The sequence below is a fragment of the Vulpes vulpes genome, chromosome X (assembly GCF_048418805.1).
Source record: "Vulpes vulpes isolate BD-2025 chromosome X, VulVul3, whole genome shotgun sequence".
NCBI lineage: Eukaryota > Metazoa > Chordata > Mammalia > Carnivora > Canidae > Vulpes > Vulpes vulpes.
In genome coordinates this window covers 16,068,678-16,089,673 of record NC_132796.1, presented here as the reverse complement: position 1 = coordinate 16,089,673, position 20,996 = coordinate 16,068,678, and the positions used below count along the sequence as shown (strand labels likewise).

The 20,996-nt window shown below is 36.3% G+C and overlaps 1 protein-coding gene across 22 annotated transcripts in view; it reads left to right on the top strand.

Moving 5' to 3' along the window:
• The window catches only part of RPS6KA3 (ribosomal protein S6 kinase A3), a 1,133,953-nt gene that overhangs the window by 1,072,169 nt on the left and 40,788 nt on the right, over positions 1-20,996 (top strand). For 20 of the 22 annotated variants that reach the window (XM_072744446.1, XM_072744453.1, XM_072744445.1 and 17 more), the window contains 2 exons: positions 11,822-11,938; positions 16,414-16,495. In XM_072744446.1, coding sequence (XP_072600547.1) covers positions 11,822-11,938; positions 16,414-16,495 — 199 coding nt within the window. Of the gene's footprint in view, positions 1-1,775; positions 2,059-11,821; positions 11,939-16,413; positions 16,496-20,996 lie in introns of those variants that run through there. The other 2 variants (XM_025997466.2, XM_072744459.1) reach the window with 2 other exon arrangements.

The following is a 20,996-nucleotide window of genomic DNA, read 5'->3' as shown; positions in this document are numbered from 1 at the left end:
AGCTAAACATATATAGAACATTATAGAACATAGCCGCAAAAATTTGATATGGCAGGAAGGGCCCTGGCCTTTCAAATGGCACCTATAGCACCTAATGGACACTGTTTGCTCAGTAAAGTAATGTTAAAGTGAGCTTCCATTATAGATGGTTCCATCATCAAATATGTGCCTGCTTTGATCATGGTTCCTTTATCCAGAAAACTAGCTGATCATTTTTGGTGTTTTCTGAAGATTCTTCAAGTTTTATGTTTTTGTTTTATTTTTTTTAAATCAATTAACATATGGTGTATTTTTAGTTTCATAGGTAGAGTTTAGTGATTCATCAGTTGTACATAACACCCAGTGCTCATTACATCAAACTCGCTCCTTAATGCCCATCACCCAGTTATCCCATACCCTACCTACTTCCCCTCTTGCAACCCTGTTTGTTCCTATGGTTTGTCTCCCTCTAAGATTTCATCTTATTTTTCCCTCCCTTCCCCTGTGTTCATCTATTCTGTTTCTTAAATTCCACATATGAGTGAAATCATATGATAATTGTCTTCAGGTTTTGAAAATTCAGTTATTTTATTAAATTCATATAGGTTATGTATATTAATGATTGATGTTTTTGTTGGTTCCACATAGGTTAAAGGCACATCAAGTAGAGCATTTTCCCACAGCTCTCAATGTTTCTATCCTTGGGTTTTGTTTAAATGCCACTATCTCAATGATCATATTCTGATTATTGGCATATTTTTAAAAATATTTTTCCATAATAAAAATACCTTAGAAGAAATTCTAGAGGCTGTTAGAGAATAAAATAGAGTAAGAGATTGGTAACTTAACCCCTCCTTTTACAGCTTGGCTTATTCAGTAAGTGTTCCTTTTGCTCACTGATAACCCAGGGGTTGGTCTTTCTTTTATTTTTTATAAAGATTTTATTTATTTATTTGAGCGAGAGAGCACATGAGCAGGGTGAGGGGCAGAAGGCAGAGGGAGAAACAGACTCCCTGCTGAGCAGGGAGCCCAATGCTGGGCTGGATCTGGGGACTCGAAGATCATGACCTGAGCCAAAAGCAGACATTTAACCTACTGATCCACCGAGGCACCTCAGGTCTTTCTTTCTTCTTCTTTCTTCTTTCTTCTTTCTTCTTTCTTTCTTCTTTCTTCTTTCTTTTCTTCTTTCTTCTTCCTTTTTTTTGTAGTATATTTTTTTATTAGAGTTCGATTTGCCAACATATAGTATAACACCCAGTGCTCATCCCATCAAGTGCCCCCCTCAGTGCCCTTCTCTTAATTTAAATTTTATCAACTAGGATTTCTAGCTATGGACCTTGAAGTCTTTAACCTGGCCAATAATTGAAGTCTATAACCAGTGTGAATTTAAATATAATTTACTTTAACTTAAGACAGGAAGAATTTGTCTTATATCACAATCAAAGTTTCTTGCATGTGATCATTTTCTTCCTGTAGTTATGAAACAATGCCTCATTGACAGGGAACACCCATGACTTGTCTATATATAACCTTAAAATAGTCTTGAGACTATCCTTCGGAGTGTGTGTGTCAACGTTACAAAGGGTAAAATTTCACATGTGCATCAATGACTTATTATTTTAATAGTGCTGATTAGTTCCATTTGCTTTTAAAGAGTTATATAGTTAAGAAATACTGGCATTTCTCAGGATCTGAAATAAAATAATATTCATTTCACTGGTTGTGAAAATTGCCTAGATTGCTGGGAACCAGGAGTTAACATTTTAACAGGATTTTGCTATCAGCAAATCTGTTTTGGTTTCCTGTTCTGGCCTCCCTACCTATCAGCTACATAGTGCCTTCGCCATTACGTTTCTCCTTTCTTTTACCACAGGAAAATTGTCAGGCCTCTTTTTCTAGCATTTCAGGACCCGCCTGACAGGAAATTTTCTAATTGCCGGAACAGCTGGTAGGAGAAAACTTTGCAGGGGCTTGGCCTTCTCTTTCCAACCTAAGTTTTACGGTCAGAAATTCTTTTATCACCATCATGGTTTCGTAGCCATGTTTAAATTTTTGTCTTTTCGTGTTCGCTCTATACAGGTAAGCTTTGTTCAACTTCTGTAAAGACTAAAATGTTTTAGTAGGAGCTCAGTGTAATTATACTAATTAAACAATTATTTCATTTTATATATTCGTTTAAGAAGCTTTCCAAAATTCAAAACCAGTTTTTAAAGGATAGTATTTCTGTTTGCTAAAAGAAAGCCACTTAAGTGTATTATTCGTTTCAACTGTATATTTTGTAAACTTATTTTTACATTGGCTTTTTTTACTGGTAGTTTTTATTTTGTCCATGTTTGTAATTTTGTATAATAAAACAGATGACAGTAACTCAGTATTAAACCAGGTATGAACAAAATTGTGAATTTACTAGTATTTAGGAGATTATTATAATGTAAGCAATATTTTGATGGGTTGGAAAATGTATTATTTTAGAGAGTGAAGAGCTTAAAGTCAGAGTTTTGTTGAAATTGACTCCTTTCAAATTTTGAAGTTTTTAATCAACTGTATTTAAGTAACTTTAAGTAATTTTATCTAACTTAGAGTAGGCACAGCTTTCAAAGCATTATTTTGTTAAAATGTGTTAGTGAATGATAATTTGCATTTTATTTCATCTAAAATTCTGCCAAATAAACTTGATATTTTGCCATGAGAATTGCGCTATCCTGCTGCTCTTTAAAGAGAATTTAATTTTTTGATTGGGATTCTCGATTAGGAGAAAACTGCTCTGTGTAGCAATGATTAGGAATGTTAGTCTGAAGAAAAGCAATGCTGGTTTCTCAAACATAGAAAGAAGAAGCTGGCTTGGAATACTCTTAGAGAATTTGGTTAAATGAAAAATGTTGAGCATATTTATCATCCATTAACAAATAAGTAAGTTGGATTTGGTCCAGTTGTATTCTGGAATACCTTAAAATGAGATTTTTTTTCCAGCGTGGCTTGAATAAGCAGCCTAAATTTTTATGTATCTAGATCATCTAAAAATTAACATCTTTTTAAAATTAAAAACTATGTATTATAGAACCTTAGGTATCTGTACAGAGATTAATACTTTAATTTTGAATTACATTCAAGAGGCAGATAAAGTATACGTTTTTCATTTGTAAGGTCTTCTTTATGGGAGGCAAAAAAATAGTTACATATCTATGGTTAGAAAAGAAAAGATTTATTTATTAGTTTTTACCAAAAAAAATTTAAATAATTTACTTCAAGTTCCAACCGTATTTTCTGACATTCAAAACAATTTAGAAAATACAAATGCCTTAAGAACACACTTCCTGACCCAAGGGAGAGCAGGAAAAAGGAAATTATGTATACAAGTCAGGGCATAATGCCAAAAGTTGAATCATCCTTTAAAATCAATTAATATCACCCAGTCTGTTTACTTAATGGTAGTGTGTTACAATATTAGGTTTTCTGTAACTCAAATAGACAGCATCGCTTTCTGTTCCTTTTCTTTAATCCCTTTACATTTTCAGAACAAAATTACATCTTTTTCCTCTCGACTTAAAAAGGAAACATTAAGTTAATTTTTTCCCATTAAAGGGTGAACTTTAAGGACCATTTAAGAAGAAACCTACAGACCTCTTGGTGGTTCTGGAAAACAAATGAGGTGACTTTCTGTGTCACTGGAGGAACACCGAAAGGTCCACCTGTCCATGAATTTCTTCTGCCATTTTTCTGTGATGTCTAAAATGATACTCTTTACAGAATTCCTAAAATTATATATTTGTTAACTGACCTTGTTTTTTCTATGATAGGTCACATCTAAACAAGTATATATCCAATAATAAATCCTTGAAACCCTAGGTAAATTCCTAGAGAGCAGATACTCTATCTTAGTATCAATAACACCTCACACACTATGTGGCTCATAATCTGAATTGCCTTCTAACAGAAAGGAATGGCCCTAAGAGAATATATCATAGATTAGAAACATTTCCATTAGGACCAGACAATTAGGAAGAAGCAAAAGCACCAGAGTCTCCTGAATTTTAGTCTCCTCTTTACCTGTTCTTCTCTTCCTCTCTGATCCAAACACTGGTTTCCATGTGTGCTCCCACACTGACCTTTCCACTGGCTTGTCTCTGCTTGAGATACTCTTCCCCAAGATGGTTGACTCCATCACATCCTTCTGGTCTTTACTCAAATAGCACCTCTTCAGTAAAACCTGCAGTGATGGTTTTATTTAAAATTGCACACTTTCGGGATCCCCGGGTGGCGCAGCGGTTTGGCGCCTGCCTTTGGCCCAGGGCGTGATCCTGGAGACCCGGGATCGAGTCCCACGTCGGGCTCCCGGTGCATGGAGCCTGCTTCTCCCTCTGCCTGTGTCTCTGCCTCTCTCCCTCTCTTTCTCTCTCTCTGACTATCATGAATAAATAATAAAAAAAAATTTAAAAAAAATAAATAAAATTGCACACTTTCAAAAAAAAATTGCAAGCTTTCCTTTTTATCCCTACACTTCTGATCCCTTTTACCCAACTTAGTATCTTTTTTCCATGGTAAAAAAGAATATGTATCTTGTTCTAACTTGAATATACCTATTCTTATCGCTTGGTTTCTCCCCAAAATGCCAGAGATTTTGGTCTATTTCATTTATTATATATCTCAGGCACCTAGAAGAGTGCTTGCTTGGCATGTATAAGGTACTCAATAAATAAATGTTTAAATGGATGAATGAATGACTTCCCATACATAGCTTGAGGGTATTGTACACCTAGGCTGGGGATGGCAAATATCCAAAAATAATGGGAGTGTAGACCAATGATACAGGGTTGTGATGGAGATAGTTGCCAGCCTCACAGTTTTACCTACAACTAGAACTTTACTTATCAAATAAACATAGACTTTGTAAAAATAAAAATACAGAATCTACTATAATTTTTAGAAATATACAATGTAAGTTTCTTCGTGATAATGAATGGGCACATATCAATGTATCATTTAATATATGCTTGAACGCCTGGGTGATTCAGTAGTTGAATGTCTGCCTTTGGCTCGGGGTGTGATCCTTGGTCTGGGTATTGAGTCTGGCATCGGGCTCCCCATGGGGAGACGGTTTCTCCCTCTGCCTATGTCTTTGCCTCTCTCTCTCTGTGTCTCTCATAAATAAGTAAATTATATATATATATATATATACACACAAACACACACACACACATACTTGTACCAGAGAATGTAAAAATATGTGAACCTCACAGGGGAATAATGGATCTAACTCAAATCTATGCTTGACTTCATTGACAAAATTCTTTTTCCATAAAATTATAGTTGCTTCACTGTGTACTTACAGGAAAAATACAATTTTACAAACTGTACTTCTTTGTTTTAATGTAACAGACTTACTTTGGTAACAAGTGGTTTATTGGCAAGATCTGTTTGTCACATCCAAATGTCCATCCTTGGATTATCAGTGCCTTCAGAAATTTGATATTCCTCTCTGCACCCATCTCATTGGATTCTAGTTATGAGCTAGAAGAGCACATTGTTGCTTTTCTCCGTGTTGTTCAAGTTGTTCAAGATTACTCAAGCTTTAGTATTGTCCTGGTTGAACCTCAAATTCATTTCAAAAATACCCATGGTCCCATAACTTGGAGAAACTGGTGACATTAAGCACAGTCTGGCATTGAGATACCAATCAAGGGTATTTTGCCTATACTCCTATGACTACATACACATAAAAGTAGATAGAAGGAAGGTAGCTTGCTAATGTGATTAGTAAAAATTTAAACTTGGAAGGAACCCAAAAAATGCGTTAAAGATAAAACAGGGACAGATCTTTAGAAATTTTTAGGGTAAAAGGGTAGGGAGTGGAGGAAGTTGCTGGGTTGTTTGTTTTTTTTTTTTTTAAAGAAACATTGACAAAAGGAGCACTTGCAAATTTATTTTAAAATAAGATTTGCCAGAATAAGAAATTCAGTATGAGGATGGGAAAATAAAAACCAAGGAAGTCTCTCAGAAAATAGAAAAAAGATAAGTGACATATAGGATTCAATCCCAGATATACAATACCTAACTAATAGAGAAATTGCAAAAAGACAAACCCTGAAAAATGGAGGGAAGGAAATTATCAAAAGAAAAAAAAATGTTAGCATTGACACAGAGAAGAATTCAGGTCTCTAGATTATAAAGGCTTACCAACCATCTAGCATTCTAAGAGAAAGGAGACCCATATTTATCTCACTAGTGTGGAATTTCAGAAGTACAAGGACAGAGAAAATTCTTAGAGCTTCTGGAAAGAAAACAGTTCACCTTCCCAAAAAAATGTGTATAAGGCTAGCATCACCCATCTCAGTAGCAGTCCTAGCTGCTAGAGGGCAGTGGACCATTAGCATCAACTTTCAAGGCCAGATTGCTTTTATTCTAGAATTTCGTACCAAGCCAAAGTGTACAAATGTGAAGACAAAGACATCTTCAGATGTGCAAGGTTCAGAAAACTTTTTTCCACATCACCTTTCTTAACAAGTTACAAGGGAGTAATCTGAGAAAGAGAAGGACATGGGAAACTGGGAATAGTGGGTTCGACCAGGGAAGCACTGAAGAGATATCTAGAGGTAATAGCTATGCAGCAAAGCCTAGAGAACAACCTAATGGAGGGCTCTCAGAAGAATGGGAAGTATGGTAAAGGATTAAGGAAAAATTAAAACTAATGGTCAGATTAACCTTTCCCTCCCCCCAGGGATGATGGGGCTGTGATCCTAGCTCCGGGTGTAATCCCAGAGTTCTGAGATCGAGTCCCACATCAGGCCCCCCTTAGGGAGCCTGCTTCTCCTTCTGCCTCTGTCTCTGCCTCTCTCTGTATCTCTCATAAATAAATAAATAAAATCTTCAAAAAAAAGAAAAACATGTAAAAAAAAATTATGGTCCCAATAGAACTCAGAGTAAAATGTATCATGAATTTAAGCATTTGATGAAGTGTTGTTTTGTTTTGTTTTGAGTCCCCTTGGATTGTCTTGGAAGTCACTTTTATGGGCCCATATAAAAGGAAATTTAATGTACTTTCTAGCCAGGATCTAAACAATATATTGTCTTAAAAATGTGAATGCTGGTATATAGGCCTGCTAAACAAATAAACAAACAAGTAAATAAATAAATGGCTGTGGTGACAGCCTGAAGGATTTGCTTGTAGTTACAGAAGAGAATGTTAATTTTTTAATATTAATAAAAACATAGGGAAGTTTGAGAGAAAAAAACGTATAGGCATTATTAACCTCCTTTGTAAAGTGAGGAGTTAAGGGGCACCTGGGTGGCTCAATCATTTAAGCATCCAGCTCTTGATTTCAGCTCAGGTTTTGATCTCAGAGTTGTGAGTTCAAGGCCCACGTGGGGCTCCACTCCTGGGTGGCTCAGTCAGTTAAGTGTCCAATTCTTGGTTTCAGCTCAGGTCGTGATCTCAGGGTCATGAGATTAAGCCCCACATCAGTTTCAGTGCTCATGGTGGAATCTGCTTGAGATTCTCTCTCTCCCTCTCCCTCTGCCTCAACCCTCCTCATATTCTTTCTCTCTCTCTTTCTCTCTCTCTCTCTCCCTCTCTCAAATAAATAAATCTTGAAATAAACCAAAACAAAACAAAGAAGTTAGGATTCCATACAACAGTAATAGAAGGGATCCCTGGGTGGCGCAGTGGTTTGGCGCTTGCCTTTGGCCCAGGGCGCGATCCTGGAGACCCGGGATCGAATCCCACATCAGGCTCCCGGTGCATGGAGCCTGCTTCTCCCTCTGCCTATGTCTCTGCCTCTCTCTCTCTCTCTGTGTGACTATCATAAATAAATAAAAATTAAAAAAAAAACAGTAATAGAAGTTTATGTAAAAGTAATATAATTATCAAACAATCGGGAAGATAATGAAAGTGGTATGAGCGATTCCTTCATCTTACTTTAAATTAGCAGGCATTGTCTTTAATAAACCAAGAAATTATCAAAGTAAGTGCAGAAAGAACTTTTTTTTAAAAAACCTGAGGAATGGGAGTGAGAAGAGACTTGCGTTTAATCATAAGGTATTCTTTCACTATTTGATTTGTCATCCATGTGCATGTATTACTTTGATTTTAAAAACAAAATGGGGATCCCTGGGTGGCTGGGATCCCTGGGTGGCGCAGCGGTTTGGCGCCGGCCTTTGGCCCAGGGCGCGATCCTGGAGACCCCGGATCGAATCCCACATCAGGTTCCCGGTGCATGGAGCCTGCCTTCTCCCTCTGCCTGTGTCTCTGCCTCTCTCTCTCTCTCTCTCTCTGTGTGTGTGTGTGACTATCATAAATAAATAAAAATTAAAAAAAAATAAATAAATAAAAACAAAATGTTTGAGGAATAGGAAAGAACCCAGGTTGACAAAAGATTACGTGTAAGGCAGTGTTGGGAGAAAATACCATAAAAGTAAGTTGTAGCCATATTGTAGAGGGCCTCAAGTGCCAAGGTGAAGCAGTGCATTTAATTTATGAAAACTCAGGAGAGCTTTTGAGCACTCTGGTCATATGACTGGAGCTCTCATTTCAGAAAGTGAATTTGGCAGGAGGATGAAGTGGACTGGCATTGGCACAAAGGGGTCATTACGAGTAACCAAGTTTGTTTTAGTTTTCCACAGGAAAGGTAATTAAGGATTATACCTGGGCCATGCTATTGGAAATAGGAAAAGAAAGAAAGAAAAAGGTATTCCCATTACCATGTTTGATGCATAGTAGATGTTTTAGTATATGTTTGTTGAATGAAAGGATCAAAGGGAGATTCTGTGTTTTTTGGTAACTTGTTGACATGAGAGGAAAGGAAGGCTTGAATAGTTACTGCTGTTTATTTTTGAGGTCCATAACCTGATTGCAGCTCTCATTATGAGAATAAGACTTGATCCTCTATGCCTACTGCAAAATACAAAACATTTATAATTCAGTGATCCTTCCCTACCTGTGTTGCACCTTTGTGACATACAATTATAGTATGTATTTTTATGAAATAAAAGATGAAACAGTATTGCAGTCTAAAATTACATCCCACTTACCCAAGAAAACTGGTAAGACATAGAATGTTATAGAGTATAGTTCTTCACAGCCTCATGATTTAAAGGCATAAATGGCTGTTAGATTCCAGTTAGGCTCTTGAACAGATAGTTTTTTCCATAGTAGGCTGACTGGTACATGTTAAAATCCAACCTGTGACCTTGGCCTTTTGAGTTTAAGTCTGTAATCCACTAGTCTTTAAAGTGTGATGTGACAGCACTTTAGTAATAGAAAAAGTATATATCTATAACCCAATAAGTATACAAATATTGGTTTTTTTTTGTTTTTTTTTTTTTACTGATGAGGATATGCTACCAAAAGTTCAGAGACATTTCTCTAATCACTTTAGCTAACTGACCCAAGAGTTACATACCAGTAGGGAATAAATGTGTATGTTCCTGTCATTGATCTTGGATGGAGAACCACAGAGGCTCTAACAGTCTCAGTGTGGTATAATGCTAAGAGCCTTGTTTTAGAAGTCAGAACCTGGAATTGAGCCATAAGTCTGCCAGTTATTGGCTTGTGATCTTTACTTAATCTCTTTAAACTTCAGATTGTATTCAAACCATTTGGCCTTTAAAATATCTGTCAAATTTCTAGTGATGAATGGGGGAGTCTGTAGAGAATTCTGAGATGTTTTTGCTTGCTCTGAAGTATACTCCACCCTGTTATCAGCCCTCACTAACATTGATATGTAGCCAAAGATTTGTTATAAAGCATAAGTGTAAGATAAAAGGTGAAAAAAGCACCTAATCCAGGCTTGGTACATGGTAGGTGCTTAATAAATATTTGCTGGATTTTAATCTAAGTCTTCCTTAATCAGTTCCACATATACAGTGTTCTTTGAAAGTTTTCTTAAAAGAATTTGGTAATTTGCTTCCTACCTTTCCTAATATAGCTACAAAGAGCTATCACTCTCGAGCCCCTATACACCAGTCTTATTTGCAGAGAAGGGTTGCACAGGAAGGGAGTAGAGTCTCAGAGTCAGGTAATGCTTGGTTCTACCCTAACACCTACTGCACAGGATGGTTTAAGAAATAAAGGAGATAGTGCATGTGAAATTACAAAATAAAGGATGAAACCATGTTAGAAGATTGTTTTATTGTTGCCACAGTTTTGAGAGCATCCAAAATGATTAAGTTGCCTAAGTGGTCACACAGTCTACACACTTAGGTCTTACAAAGTAAAATGGTGAAGCTGGATTCCTTTTTTGTCCTGTTACAGGAGCTTTTCTTCCTTTCACTGCTCATTTTCAAAACCTGCCACATTAGGATACCTAGTATATCTTTTTAAAAACTGTGTAACTCTATATATAGCCAACATCCTATCTCAGAAAATGTTAGTTGAGCTCAAACATGCATATGGAACACAAAATAATAGAAATAATTATTTGTGTACAACACATTCGATTCTACTAATACTTAGGCAGTAGGAAAAAATAACATGATAGGCAAAAAAAAAGAGACAAATAGTCTTTGATAGGCTTATATTTCTGGTATTGTTGGGTTTTGCTTCATTGTTTTTGGCTTTAACCTATAGTACTTGCCTTAATTAAATAAGGTGTACTTTATCTGCTAATCCCAGAGTGAATAAGTAATTGAAATTCTGTATATACCTACATATATTTTCAACCTTTCTTCATTTCTGATGCCTTCCCTCAGATATACTGAAGTATCCGCTGTCTAAAAATTCTTCTCTTAACCCTAAGACCTTCCACTATTTAACTATGCTGAGTAGTAACTTCTTTCCTGTGTCTAATCCTCTATCCATATGTTAAATCTTTTTTGATTTTGTGTTTTAGAGTTATTGCCTTCTCCCCCTCTCAGATCTCAAGTAGTCCTCGAAACAGAAAGTAATTTATATATTTCCAACAAAATAAATTTCAGCATACGGATTCAAATGGCCTTGCTGAGGATAGAAATCTCCATATTTGGGCAGCCAGGGTGGCTCAGCGGTTTAGCGCCGCCTTCAGTCAGGGTGTGATCCTGGAGACCTATGTCAGGCCCCCTGCATGGAGCCTGCTTCTCCCTCTGCCTGTGTCTTTGCCTCTCTCACTCTCTGTGTCTCTCATGAATAAATAAATAAAATCTTTAAAAAAAAAAAAGAAATCACCATGTTTGCCTTGGAATATTTTTCAACCCTACTCTCCAATAAACATGATTTGTGTATGTGGAGGGGGACATGGTTCTACCTAATACCAGCACATGTCAGAACACAGCAAATTAGGGTAGCCCCAGTGACGCAGCGGTTTAGCACTGCCCTCAGCCCAGGGCCTGATCCTGGAGACCCGGGATCGAGTCCCACATCAGGCTCCCTGCATGGAGCCTGCTTCTCCCTCTACCTGTCTCTCTGCCTCTCTCTCTCTGTGTCTGTCGTGAATAAATAAATAAATAAATCTTAAAAAAAAAAAGAACACAGCAAATTATTCTTTTGTGTTTTCAGACTTCTTTACACCCTCTGCCCTTATCCCATGAAACTATTCTAATTGTCTCCAATAGGAAGAATGGAGACTTGGAAATACCTCAGTGCTAATGTTAAGTAGAGGTTAAATTGGTTTATGCAGTGGGCTGGTATCATTCTCTCTGACTTTTAACTTGAAAGTGTATTTGCAGGTCACATGGCTGGCTCAGTTGGTAGAGCATGCAACTCTTGATCTTGGGATCACATGTTCAAGCCCCATGTTGGACATAGAGCTTACTTTAAAAATAATAATAATTTGAGGATTTCTAATATGATAGCTAAATTTATATTTCTTGATTTATAGCTGGAGAAACTATCTCTAACTCTCTCCTCCCCCTTTTTATTTTTTTATGTCAATAGGAAGAAGGCAGTATCAAAGAAATTGCGATCACACATCATGTAAAGGAAGGACATGAAAAGGCAGATCCTTCCCAATTTGAACTTTTAAAAGTATTAGGGCAGGGATCATTTGGAAAGGTAAGTCCTGAGTGTGTGTGTTTTTAAAAAGTGGTTTTTTTTTTGGAATTTGTTCATACAGATGGAGAATGGAAATATTTTATGAAATATTACCAATCTCTGTTTAAGCAATGTTTCTCTCTTCTTAAATTTGTCACTATCAGTAAGTTTGGGAAAGTGAATAAAGTCATTCAAAGGACACTGGAAATTTTCATAAATTGGCAGTAATCACTTCATATTTATTTTATCTTAAAGACCATGTGACCTCTCAATTGCATTTTGCAAATGATTAAAATAAAAAATATTCCTCTGATAATCTTTTTGAGTCCTCATGTAAATTTGGAAGGTGATCTTGCCAGATACATTATAGCAATATATCCCAATCTTTCTTCCAGAGTATCCCTAATACCAGCAGAAAGTGAATGGTTACGCCCATGGAATTAGGGTGGGGGATTACCACTATGAGTATGAAATTCTGGAGACTTACAAGTAGTTTTCAAAATGAATGCAAAGGTTGCATTCTATTCAATGATATTCATGTTTGTTTTTAATATCAAAAATGTTTCCCAGAGCCACCAACTACAATTGGTCCAGAAGATGCAGCAGCATCATCATTTTCTTCAAATATTCCTTGTCCCCCTGCTGCATACCTCAGGACACTTTCTGTCCTCCTTTTTGAGAAGTACAGTATTATGATTACTACGATTTGATATAACTAATCCATTCCTCAGTAGGAGGAAGATTCTCCGACTGCATTCAACTTTCACATTGCAATGCTTCCTTACCACCTCCCCATGATGAAACATCTGAAGATATTATGCTTTGCAAGCCCTCAAAACAACACCACTTTAGCTCCCTTGTGTATTTTAGGGGGACTGTTTAGCAATTCTTGGCTAATATAGGTAATTTATTACATCTGTTAACCTCTTTTAAACTCAAAATGATGCTTTTGTTTCAAATATAAGGTTAAGTAGGCAGTAGAATGTAATGGTTGCAAGTTTAAGCTCTGGATCAGCCAGACATGGATTTTTTTTTCTTCTACTTACGTGTTATGTGTGCTTAAACAAGTTACTTAACCTCTTCGAGCCCTATTTTCCTTTCAGCCGTCATTAAATATTGAAATTCCTCAAGGTTCCATTCTAGGCTGCCTTCTCCTCACTCTATACTCCCTACTAATTATTTTCTCTATGCCCACTGTCTTAATTATAACCCACATACAGCTGTCCTAACAGATTTCTATCTCCAATCTAGATTGTGCCTCTAAGCTCTGAACTCTATGTACAGCTGCATATTTTTTTCTCTTCACATGACTCAAAGGCAGTTTAAACTCAACATGTCTACAACCAAAGTCATGATTTTCCCCTCCCCCCAATCCTATCCTGTTTCACTTTTCTTTGCAACTGTGAATGGCATCCAGTTAAGCAAGCCAGAAACTTGGGAGGCATTTTTAACATATCATTCCATGGCCCACCCTTTCCCCTTGCCTCTCACCACCAATGTGATCTATCAGCAAATCCTACTGAGTTAAAGATTTCTCAAATCATGCCTGTCCTCTCCTTCTCCCCTGCCATTCCTCCATTCTATACCACTCCCATTTCTCCTTGGCCTGTTGAAGGAGGCTCCTAACTGGAACTTCCAAATTTATTCTTTCCTCAAGCCACTATTTACATGACAGCCAACAAGAGGTAATCTTATACTTCAGTAGCTTCCTTTAGCCTTTAGGATAAAGGCATACATACTCTTAAGATGGTTGAGGAGCCCCTTGTTCTGGTGCCTAGCGACCTCAACAACATCACTTTTGTATTTTTCACTACCTGTGTTCTGGCTACATTGGCCCTTTTTTTTTTTCTTAAGCCCCTGGCTCCATCCTACTAGAAAGCCTTTGCACATGTGCCTTCCTTTGCGTGAAACACTCCACCCCACCCCTTCTTCATCTTATTAATACCTTTCATGGTTATCATCTTAAAGAAGTCTTCTCTGCCATTCTGACTAGGTCATATCCCTGTATTTTACTGTGTCAGAACATTATACATGTCATCTTCACAGCACTCACCACAATTGCAGTTTTTCATTTGTGTAGTTGTTTGTTTATTGGCTATCTCCTCAACTAGACTATGTGTTCTTTCAGTGAGTGCAAGGGACATTCTTTGTGCCGTGTCTCAGCATTGAGCTGGTAGCACAATATCTAACATATAATTCTGGGAAGAAGTAATGAGTAACCGGGCTCTCTGCATGGAACCTGCTTCTCCCTCTGCCTGTGTCTCTGCCTCTCTCTCTCTGTGTCTCTCATGAATAAATAAATATTATTTAAAAAACAGAAGTAATGAGTAAATAATAGTTCTGACCTCATAGGTTAGTAGTGAAAACTAAATGATAAAAGGCCAAGCACATAGTATCTGCTATGAAATTGTATTATCATGCAGATGCATTATGGATAAACCCAAATAGATTGGTTTCTTTCTATACATTAGATTTTCAGAGAACACAATATTTAAGTTGCCAGAGGTTAGCATGCATCTCCCTTTATTTCTTTAAAAGTAACTTAAATACCTTACTATAAATAGCAAACATTAAAAATAGGGCGTCTCCTTTCTTACTCATCCTAAAAAGACAGCGTAAGCCAAGGAAACAGGGATGACCTGTCAGAGCTTAGAATAGCTTCATGGGGGAGTTCGAAAGGTCATGAATGCTGTGGTTGGGGAAGATCCGATGGCATCTGGGACCACTGCTGCTCCGGCTACACTTGACTGGTGACCCGCCAGAGGGAATAGATTAAGAGTGCCTGAGCAGGAGCACAGAACTGGGTGGCTGGCCTGGTTCTTGTTCCAATACCTCCACTGTGACACTAGTCAAATTATTTAACCTCTCTTAGCCATAGCTTGTGCAGCTATAAATAGGCATTCCTTAGTCCGCCTGCCTCCCAAAATTATCATGATGATGTATTACAAATGCTTGTGAAGGTCCTTTACAAACTAGAAGTGCTGAAAAGTGTTAAAGTACTTTCAAAGAAGGGTGAAAGAAGTTTGGAATCCACAGGGAGAATTTTTCTTGTAGAATGGCACAAAGAAGCTTGATAAGGGAATTTTAAGAATAAATACCAGGTGAATCCTAATTATTTCCACCTAATTAGAATTTATTTCTGTTCAAAAATATTAATAATCTCTGATTACTTTTAACATTTGAACATCATTCCATCTTAGGAGCCTGATTAAGAATGCTTTTTCTCCCTAGTTTGGCTCCCTGCTAACTGGCTAAAAAGAACTAAAGGGTGATGAGGCATCATGAGAGGGGTGGGGGGTGGGGGAGCGATTTGGGGAGAAGAACACACAATGCATCAAAGTTTCTGTGCAAGTTGTGGTGCTCTTCACTAGACTTTTGAGGTCACTGTCAATCACCTTTAGCACAGTTTCTCAAAGTGAGAAACTCGACTTGCCCTAGAATCAGTTGAATGTAGCATTTTTTGATTTTGTGTTAATGGACTGACATGCTAGTGCAGGTAATTGAGAGCTGACCTGAAAGTTAATTCTTGATTATAATTGCTTCTCTTCCCATCTGTAGCAACTCAATAACAAATACCAAGAAAGAATAGGTGAAGAAAAAAGTTGAAATTCAGGTCTATTTAGCCAGTATGCTTAAAGATTGAATGAAGATCATGCATCACTATATTGTACACCTGAAACTAATTTTACATTGTAAATTAATGAACTGGAATTTAAGTAAAAACTTAGATCACAAGCCTAATGATCAAAATGAATAGAAGAGATTTATAGATAGTTTTATATTAGTCATGTTATAGCATGACTGAATTATTTAAAGCAGGCTTATTCATTTTGCATAAATTTCACACTATATTTTGAAAGAAGCTAAAAATAATTTGGAAAATCAAGAAGCTCAGTAACATACCTAGGAACTGTGTTCTTCATATTTAGTTATATATGATAATTCGATTTTTAAAAGATCAAAAGGTAGGGTTCTGTCTTAAGTCACATTAAATATTTGTGAATGGCCTCTTCAGTGTGTTTTAATTTGTTCTGCCCAGCAATGAAAAATTTATGTGCAGTTTTCATACCTTGAAAAGACCAATTATCAATAAATAATTGTATCAATAGAAAATTGTGGTCAAGGAGAACTGTGTGACAATTTCTATCAAATCAGAAGAATTTTTATTTTGTTAAAAGCAGAGCAATGACCACCTGTGTTATACTTCAAACATGTTAGACTTTAATTACATAGTTTAAAAATTTTTGTGTCTTATATGCTCTTTGGGAATTGGCAGACAACATAAAGAAAGAAAACAAGGTATTCACTTATGTTGACATCCCAAGTTATTACCAGTGTTTACAACTCATTGTATTTATAGTTGATACATAAGAAAAAGAAATATCTACAGTGTATCAGAATCTCTAATAATAAACTGTTATAGAAAGGATCTTATTTTTAAGAATGGCATAGTTTGTGATACTTTGTAAAACTTATTATCTCTCATTTAAATACAGGTTTTCTTAGTCAAAAAAATCTCAGGCTCTGATGCTAGACAGCTTTATGCCATGAAAGTATTGAAGAAGGCCACACTGAAAGGTAAGTGCTGTGACTATTTATACTGTTTGAGTAGTCTAAGCAAACTGAAAGGTCTCAACAGATCTCCAGTGACTCCTAGGCCAATTACTTACATTCTGAATCTGTTTCTGCTACTGTCTTTAAATTTAGACTTTATTTTAGTGAATTTTTCCTACTGGGCTAGGAATCATATGACTAGTGAGAATGGTAGTTGCCATGTTATAAAAGAAGTATTATAAATTCATCTTGGGCTTTTGCAAATAGAGGTTTAGAAAATTCAAACTGGGTCTGATTCATCTTCAAATTAATGTGATTATTTTAATGTAAAAACATACTGATTTACTGGATGCAGAATAGCTTTTATTTTAAGGACTTTATCATTTTGACTTCTGGTCTCCAAGTTTTTATTCTAATCCTCTGATTTTGAACAATTTTATATAGAGTTTGACTCTTAGGTACATAGTTATTTAGAAGAAATTATACATAGTTTTTAAAATATTTAAATCTTTTATTTAGTAACATAACCTCTAGTAGTTGTATTGATTTCTGACATCATTTTTTCCTCTGCAATTTATATATAATCTTAAACTTTTAAAATTTTCAGGAAGGGATATTTGTGATGATCATTTATTATTTCTGATGTTATTCTTCCCAGTTAGTCACCTACCCTGGATATCATCATTCCAAGAAATTCCAGCATTCTCTATAAACACCATCCTATTTTTCCTTTCTCTTACTCCCTTCCTGAATGTATTTTCTTTCCTATCTAGTCTCTACAACTGGCACACTACTTACTTGATTCTTGCTAGGCTCAGGGAGTTAAATTATATCCTCGGTGCCCTACTTTATATCGCTACTTGTATAACTTTATGCTTAAATTCCATGTTATAAAATTACATTGGCGGAACTTAAAAGAGTTCACAACAAGAACAAGAGTAGGTTTCATATATTTTACGGGATCTGTGTTGTGCATAACATAGGTAAAGGAAACTATAAAACTGGAAAACCTAAAAGATATCAGGAAAGGAAATAAATGCTCAATTCCTTTTAGAGAGGCTACCTGTTAAGAATATCAGTATTCGGGTGATCCCTGGGTGGCTCAGCGGCTTGGCTCTGGCTCCTGCCTTTGGCCCAGGGTGCGATCCTGGAGTCCTGGGATTGAATCCCACGTCGGGCTCCTGGCATGGAGCCTGCTTCTCCCTCTGCCTGTGTCTCTGCCTCTCTTTCTCTTTCTCTCCCTCTCTGTCTCTCATCAATAAGTAAATAAAAGGGTGAATGGATGATTAATTTTTTGCGATCTTGAATGTCTTAAAATGCCTTTATTCTACCCCCTCAGTTAATTTATAATTTGGCTGAGTGTAAAATTCTAGGTGAGGAATAATTTTCCCTCAGATATTTGAAGGCATTGTTTCCATTGTCTCCCAGTTTCCTGTGTTGTAATTATGAAGTTTATTCCAATTCTGACGTCCAGTCCTTTGTATGTAAGCTGCTTTTCCTCTTTAGAAGACTTTAGAATCACTCTATTCTTTATCCTTGGTGTTCTGGAATTTGTACAGTGATATTTCTTTATTATGAATTTTTAAAATTCATCATACCAGATATTGGGTGGTCTCTTTGAATCTAGAAACTCATGTCTTTGGTTTTGGCAAAGTATTTTGTCATTTTTTCCCCATTTTATAACTCCTGTTCTTTGAATATGTTGACCTTCTTGAATCTTTTCATTTTTTTCCTTACTGTTTTCCAGTTTTGTCTTTTTTTCTGTTTTCTAGGAAATATCAATTATCTTTCAAACTTTCTATTGACGTTTTTGTTTCTACTATCATTTTTAATTTCCTAGATTTTTCTTGTTCTCTATTCCCTTTCTAAAAACTTTATGTTATGGAAAGTGTCAAACATTTACAGAAGGAAACAAAAGAATATAGAGAATTCCCATATACCCTCCTTGCTGCTTCAGCTTTCTCAAGTCAAAAGTTTTTTTGCATCTGTTTCCTTTCTTTTCCTTTCTCTTGATACTATGAAGCAAATCCTAGACATTGTAAACTTTCTTCCATAAATATTTTAGTGTGTATCTCTAAAAGATAAAGATTCCTAAAAGAAATAATACAACTCTGTCATTATACCTAAAAAATCAATATACAAACATCTAAGCAGTGTTCAAATTTCCAGTTGTTCCTGTTGTTATAATTCATCTTTCTTTTTGTAATTTGTTCAAATCAAGATCTATATAGATCTCTATTTTGTAGTTGGTTGATATCTCTTTAAGTCTTTTAATCTATGAACTCTGTCTCCATTTTTTTTCTTGGTAGTTTTTGTTGATGATAATGGTTTCTTCCCCCTACCCCTTTTAAAGCTTCTTATTTCATGGGTGCTTCACTCTCTTGGTGGATATAAATTACCAGGTTTTTAAAATTTTCTTTTGTTCTTTATATTGTCTCTGTTTCCTTTTATATCCTTTTTTCTGTTTATTTTGATAGCTGTTATTCATATTTAGAGCCATATTCAAATGCCTGGAGATCCTTTACTATCTTTTTCTCATTTAGGAATGAGGTAACAGCACCTGGGTGGCTCAGTTGTTTGAGTGCCCAACCCTTGGTTTTGGCTCAGGTCATGATCCCACAGTCCTGAGATCAAGCACTGCACTGGGCTCCACGCTCAGCAGGGAGTCCACTTGAGATTCTCCCCTTCACCCTCTGCCCCTCTCCTCTCTCTCTCTCTCCCTCTCTCTTTCAAATAAATAAATCTTTTTTATTAAAAAAATGAGGTATCAGGACACCTGGGTGGCTCAGCGGTTGAGCATCTGCCATTGACTCAGGGCGGGAACCCGGAGTCCCAGGATCGAGTCCTACATCGGGCTTCCTGCATGGAGTCTACTTCTCCTTCTGCCTATGTCTCTGCCTCTCTCTCTGTGTGTGTCTCTCACACAAAATAAAATCTTTTTTAAAAATGAGATACCAAATAGCCAGTTGGAAAGGGCCTTGTGGCAAGAATTTGCTTGTTTTTTATTGACTTCATTCCCCTAGGCTAAGCTTTTAAAGCTTTCTCTTAACTACTGTGTAAGTTACCACTTACTCATCATCTTCTGCTCTTGCTTCCCCTCCTGTTCTTTGTCCTTGTGAGTTTATGCATAATTTTTTCCATTATCCTAATTTCAGTCAGGTTTTAGAAGAAAGTAGAAAGTAAAACATTTATGTTTAACCAGAAGTCTCTTTCCATTTCAGAGTTCCTATTAATACAATGAATAGGGTCAAATAGAAGTCAGTAGTGTTGAGTTTGTGGGGACTTTTGTCCTAATACAGTAGTCTGTGGACCTAAAAGTTTTATAAACCATTGCTTAAAACAGTTTCTTAATATATAATCCTAGAAACATAAACAGCATTTCTTCTTGTTCACTCTTATGTTCAAGTCAAGGAGGATTTAAAATCTAATAACTACTGTATGAGAAAAATTATTTCAGAGGAATGTAGTTGCTTTGCCAGCATGAGTCATTAACAAATTCTATTTTAGGGTTCAGAGTTTAGCCAATATAAAACATGCCTTCTTCTAAACCAGTATATCCTTATCAAAATTCCTGATTCTAGAGTGATTTATATTTGTCAATAGGTCTTTACATTGGTAAAAGAAACCAGATTAGAATTATTACACAGTCCTGTTTCAGACAAAATGAAGGCATTCTTAAGTAAATCTCGCTCGTTTTCAACTAAACAAGTTTTCATCAGTGTTACATGTAAGGAAACCACCTCACAAGATAATCAGAAAGAAAATCATCGTATTCTAGCCTCTCATTTCATAGAGAAGGAAGCAGGAAGTCCCCAAGTGGTTTAAGAATTTGAGCAAGGTAATTCATCTAGTTACTAGCAGGGCCACTAAAAACCTGTAGCTCTTGACTCCCAAATAATTGTTCTCTTCATTGTGGTAGAATAAATAGGTGAGGGATATACAGTAAATACGCTGGTGGGTATTTTTGCTGCTTACTGAGCAGAGAGGTGAGTTTTAAATGATAAGCTTTGTTATCTTTGTATAATTATTAGAAGAGATAGAAATTTGGAACCTAGCTCTAAGGTAATAGGAACTAAATCCAAGATCATATGGGTAGCAGTAGAAAAAGCACAGATGTGGGCTAGACTGGAACAGAATTGGATAGAAGACACCAGAGTTGTTGTGATAGGACAAGATAATGAAATCAGAGGTTGATACTGAATTTGATACACTAGCTAGACAAGTCATTTAAAAGACGGAGCTTTATAGATATCAAGAACAATTTGATTTCTATACCTGGTTTGCCCATTTTCAGTCAGTGGCACCAAAATCTCCCAATTGGAAGTGGAAAACTGGTAAAATGTGAAACATAGGATTTAGTTTTAGATTCCTTTATTTCTTTTTTCCAGGGGTCTTATTTCTGTGTTTTAAATATCTGGTCACTTTATATTGAAAACACCACCAACTTGTCTTTCTCTCTGTCCCTTCCCTTCCCCCACAGAAGACTCTCTTCCGCATTCTCTCTGCTTAATCTTGACATAACCAT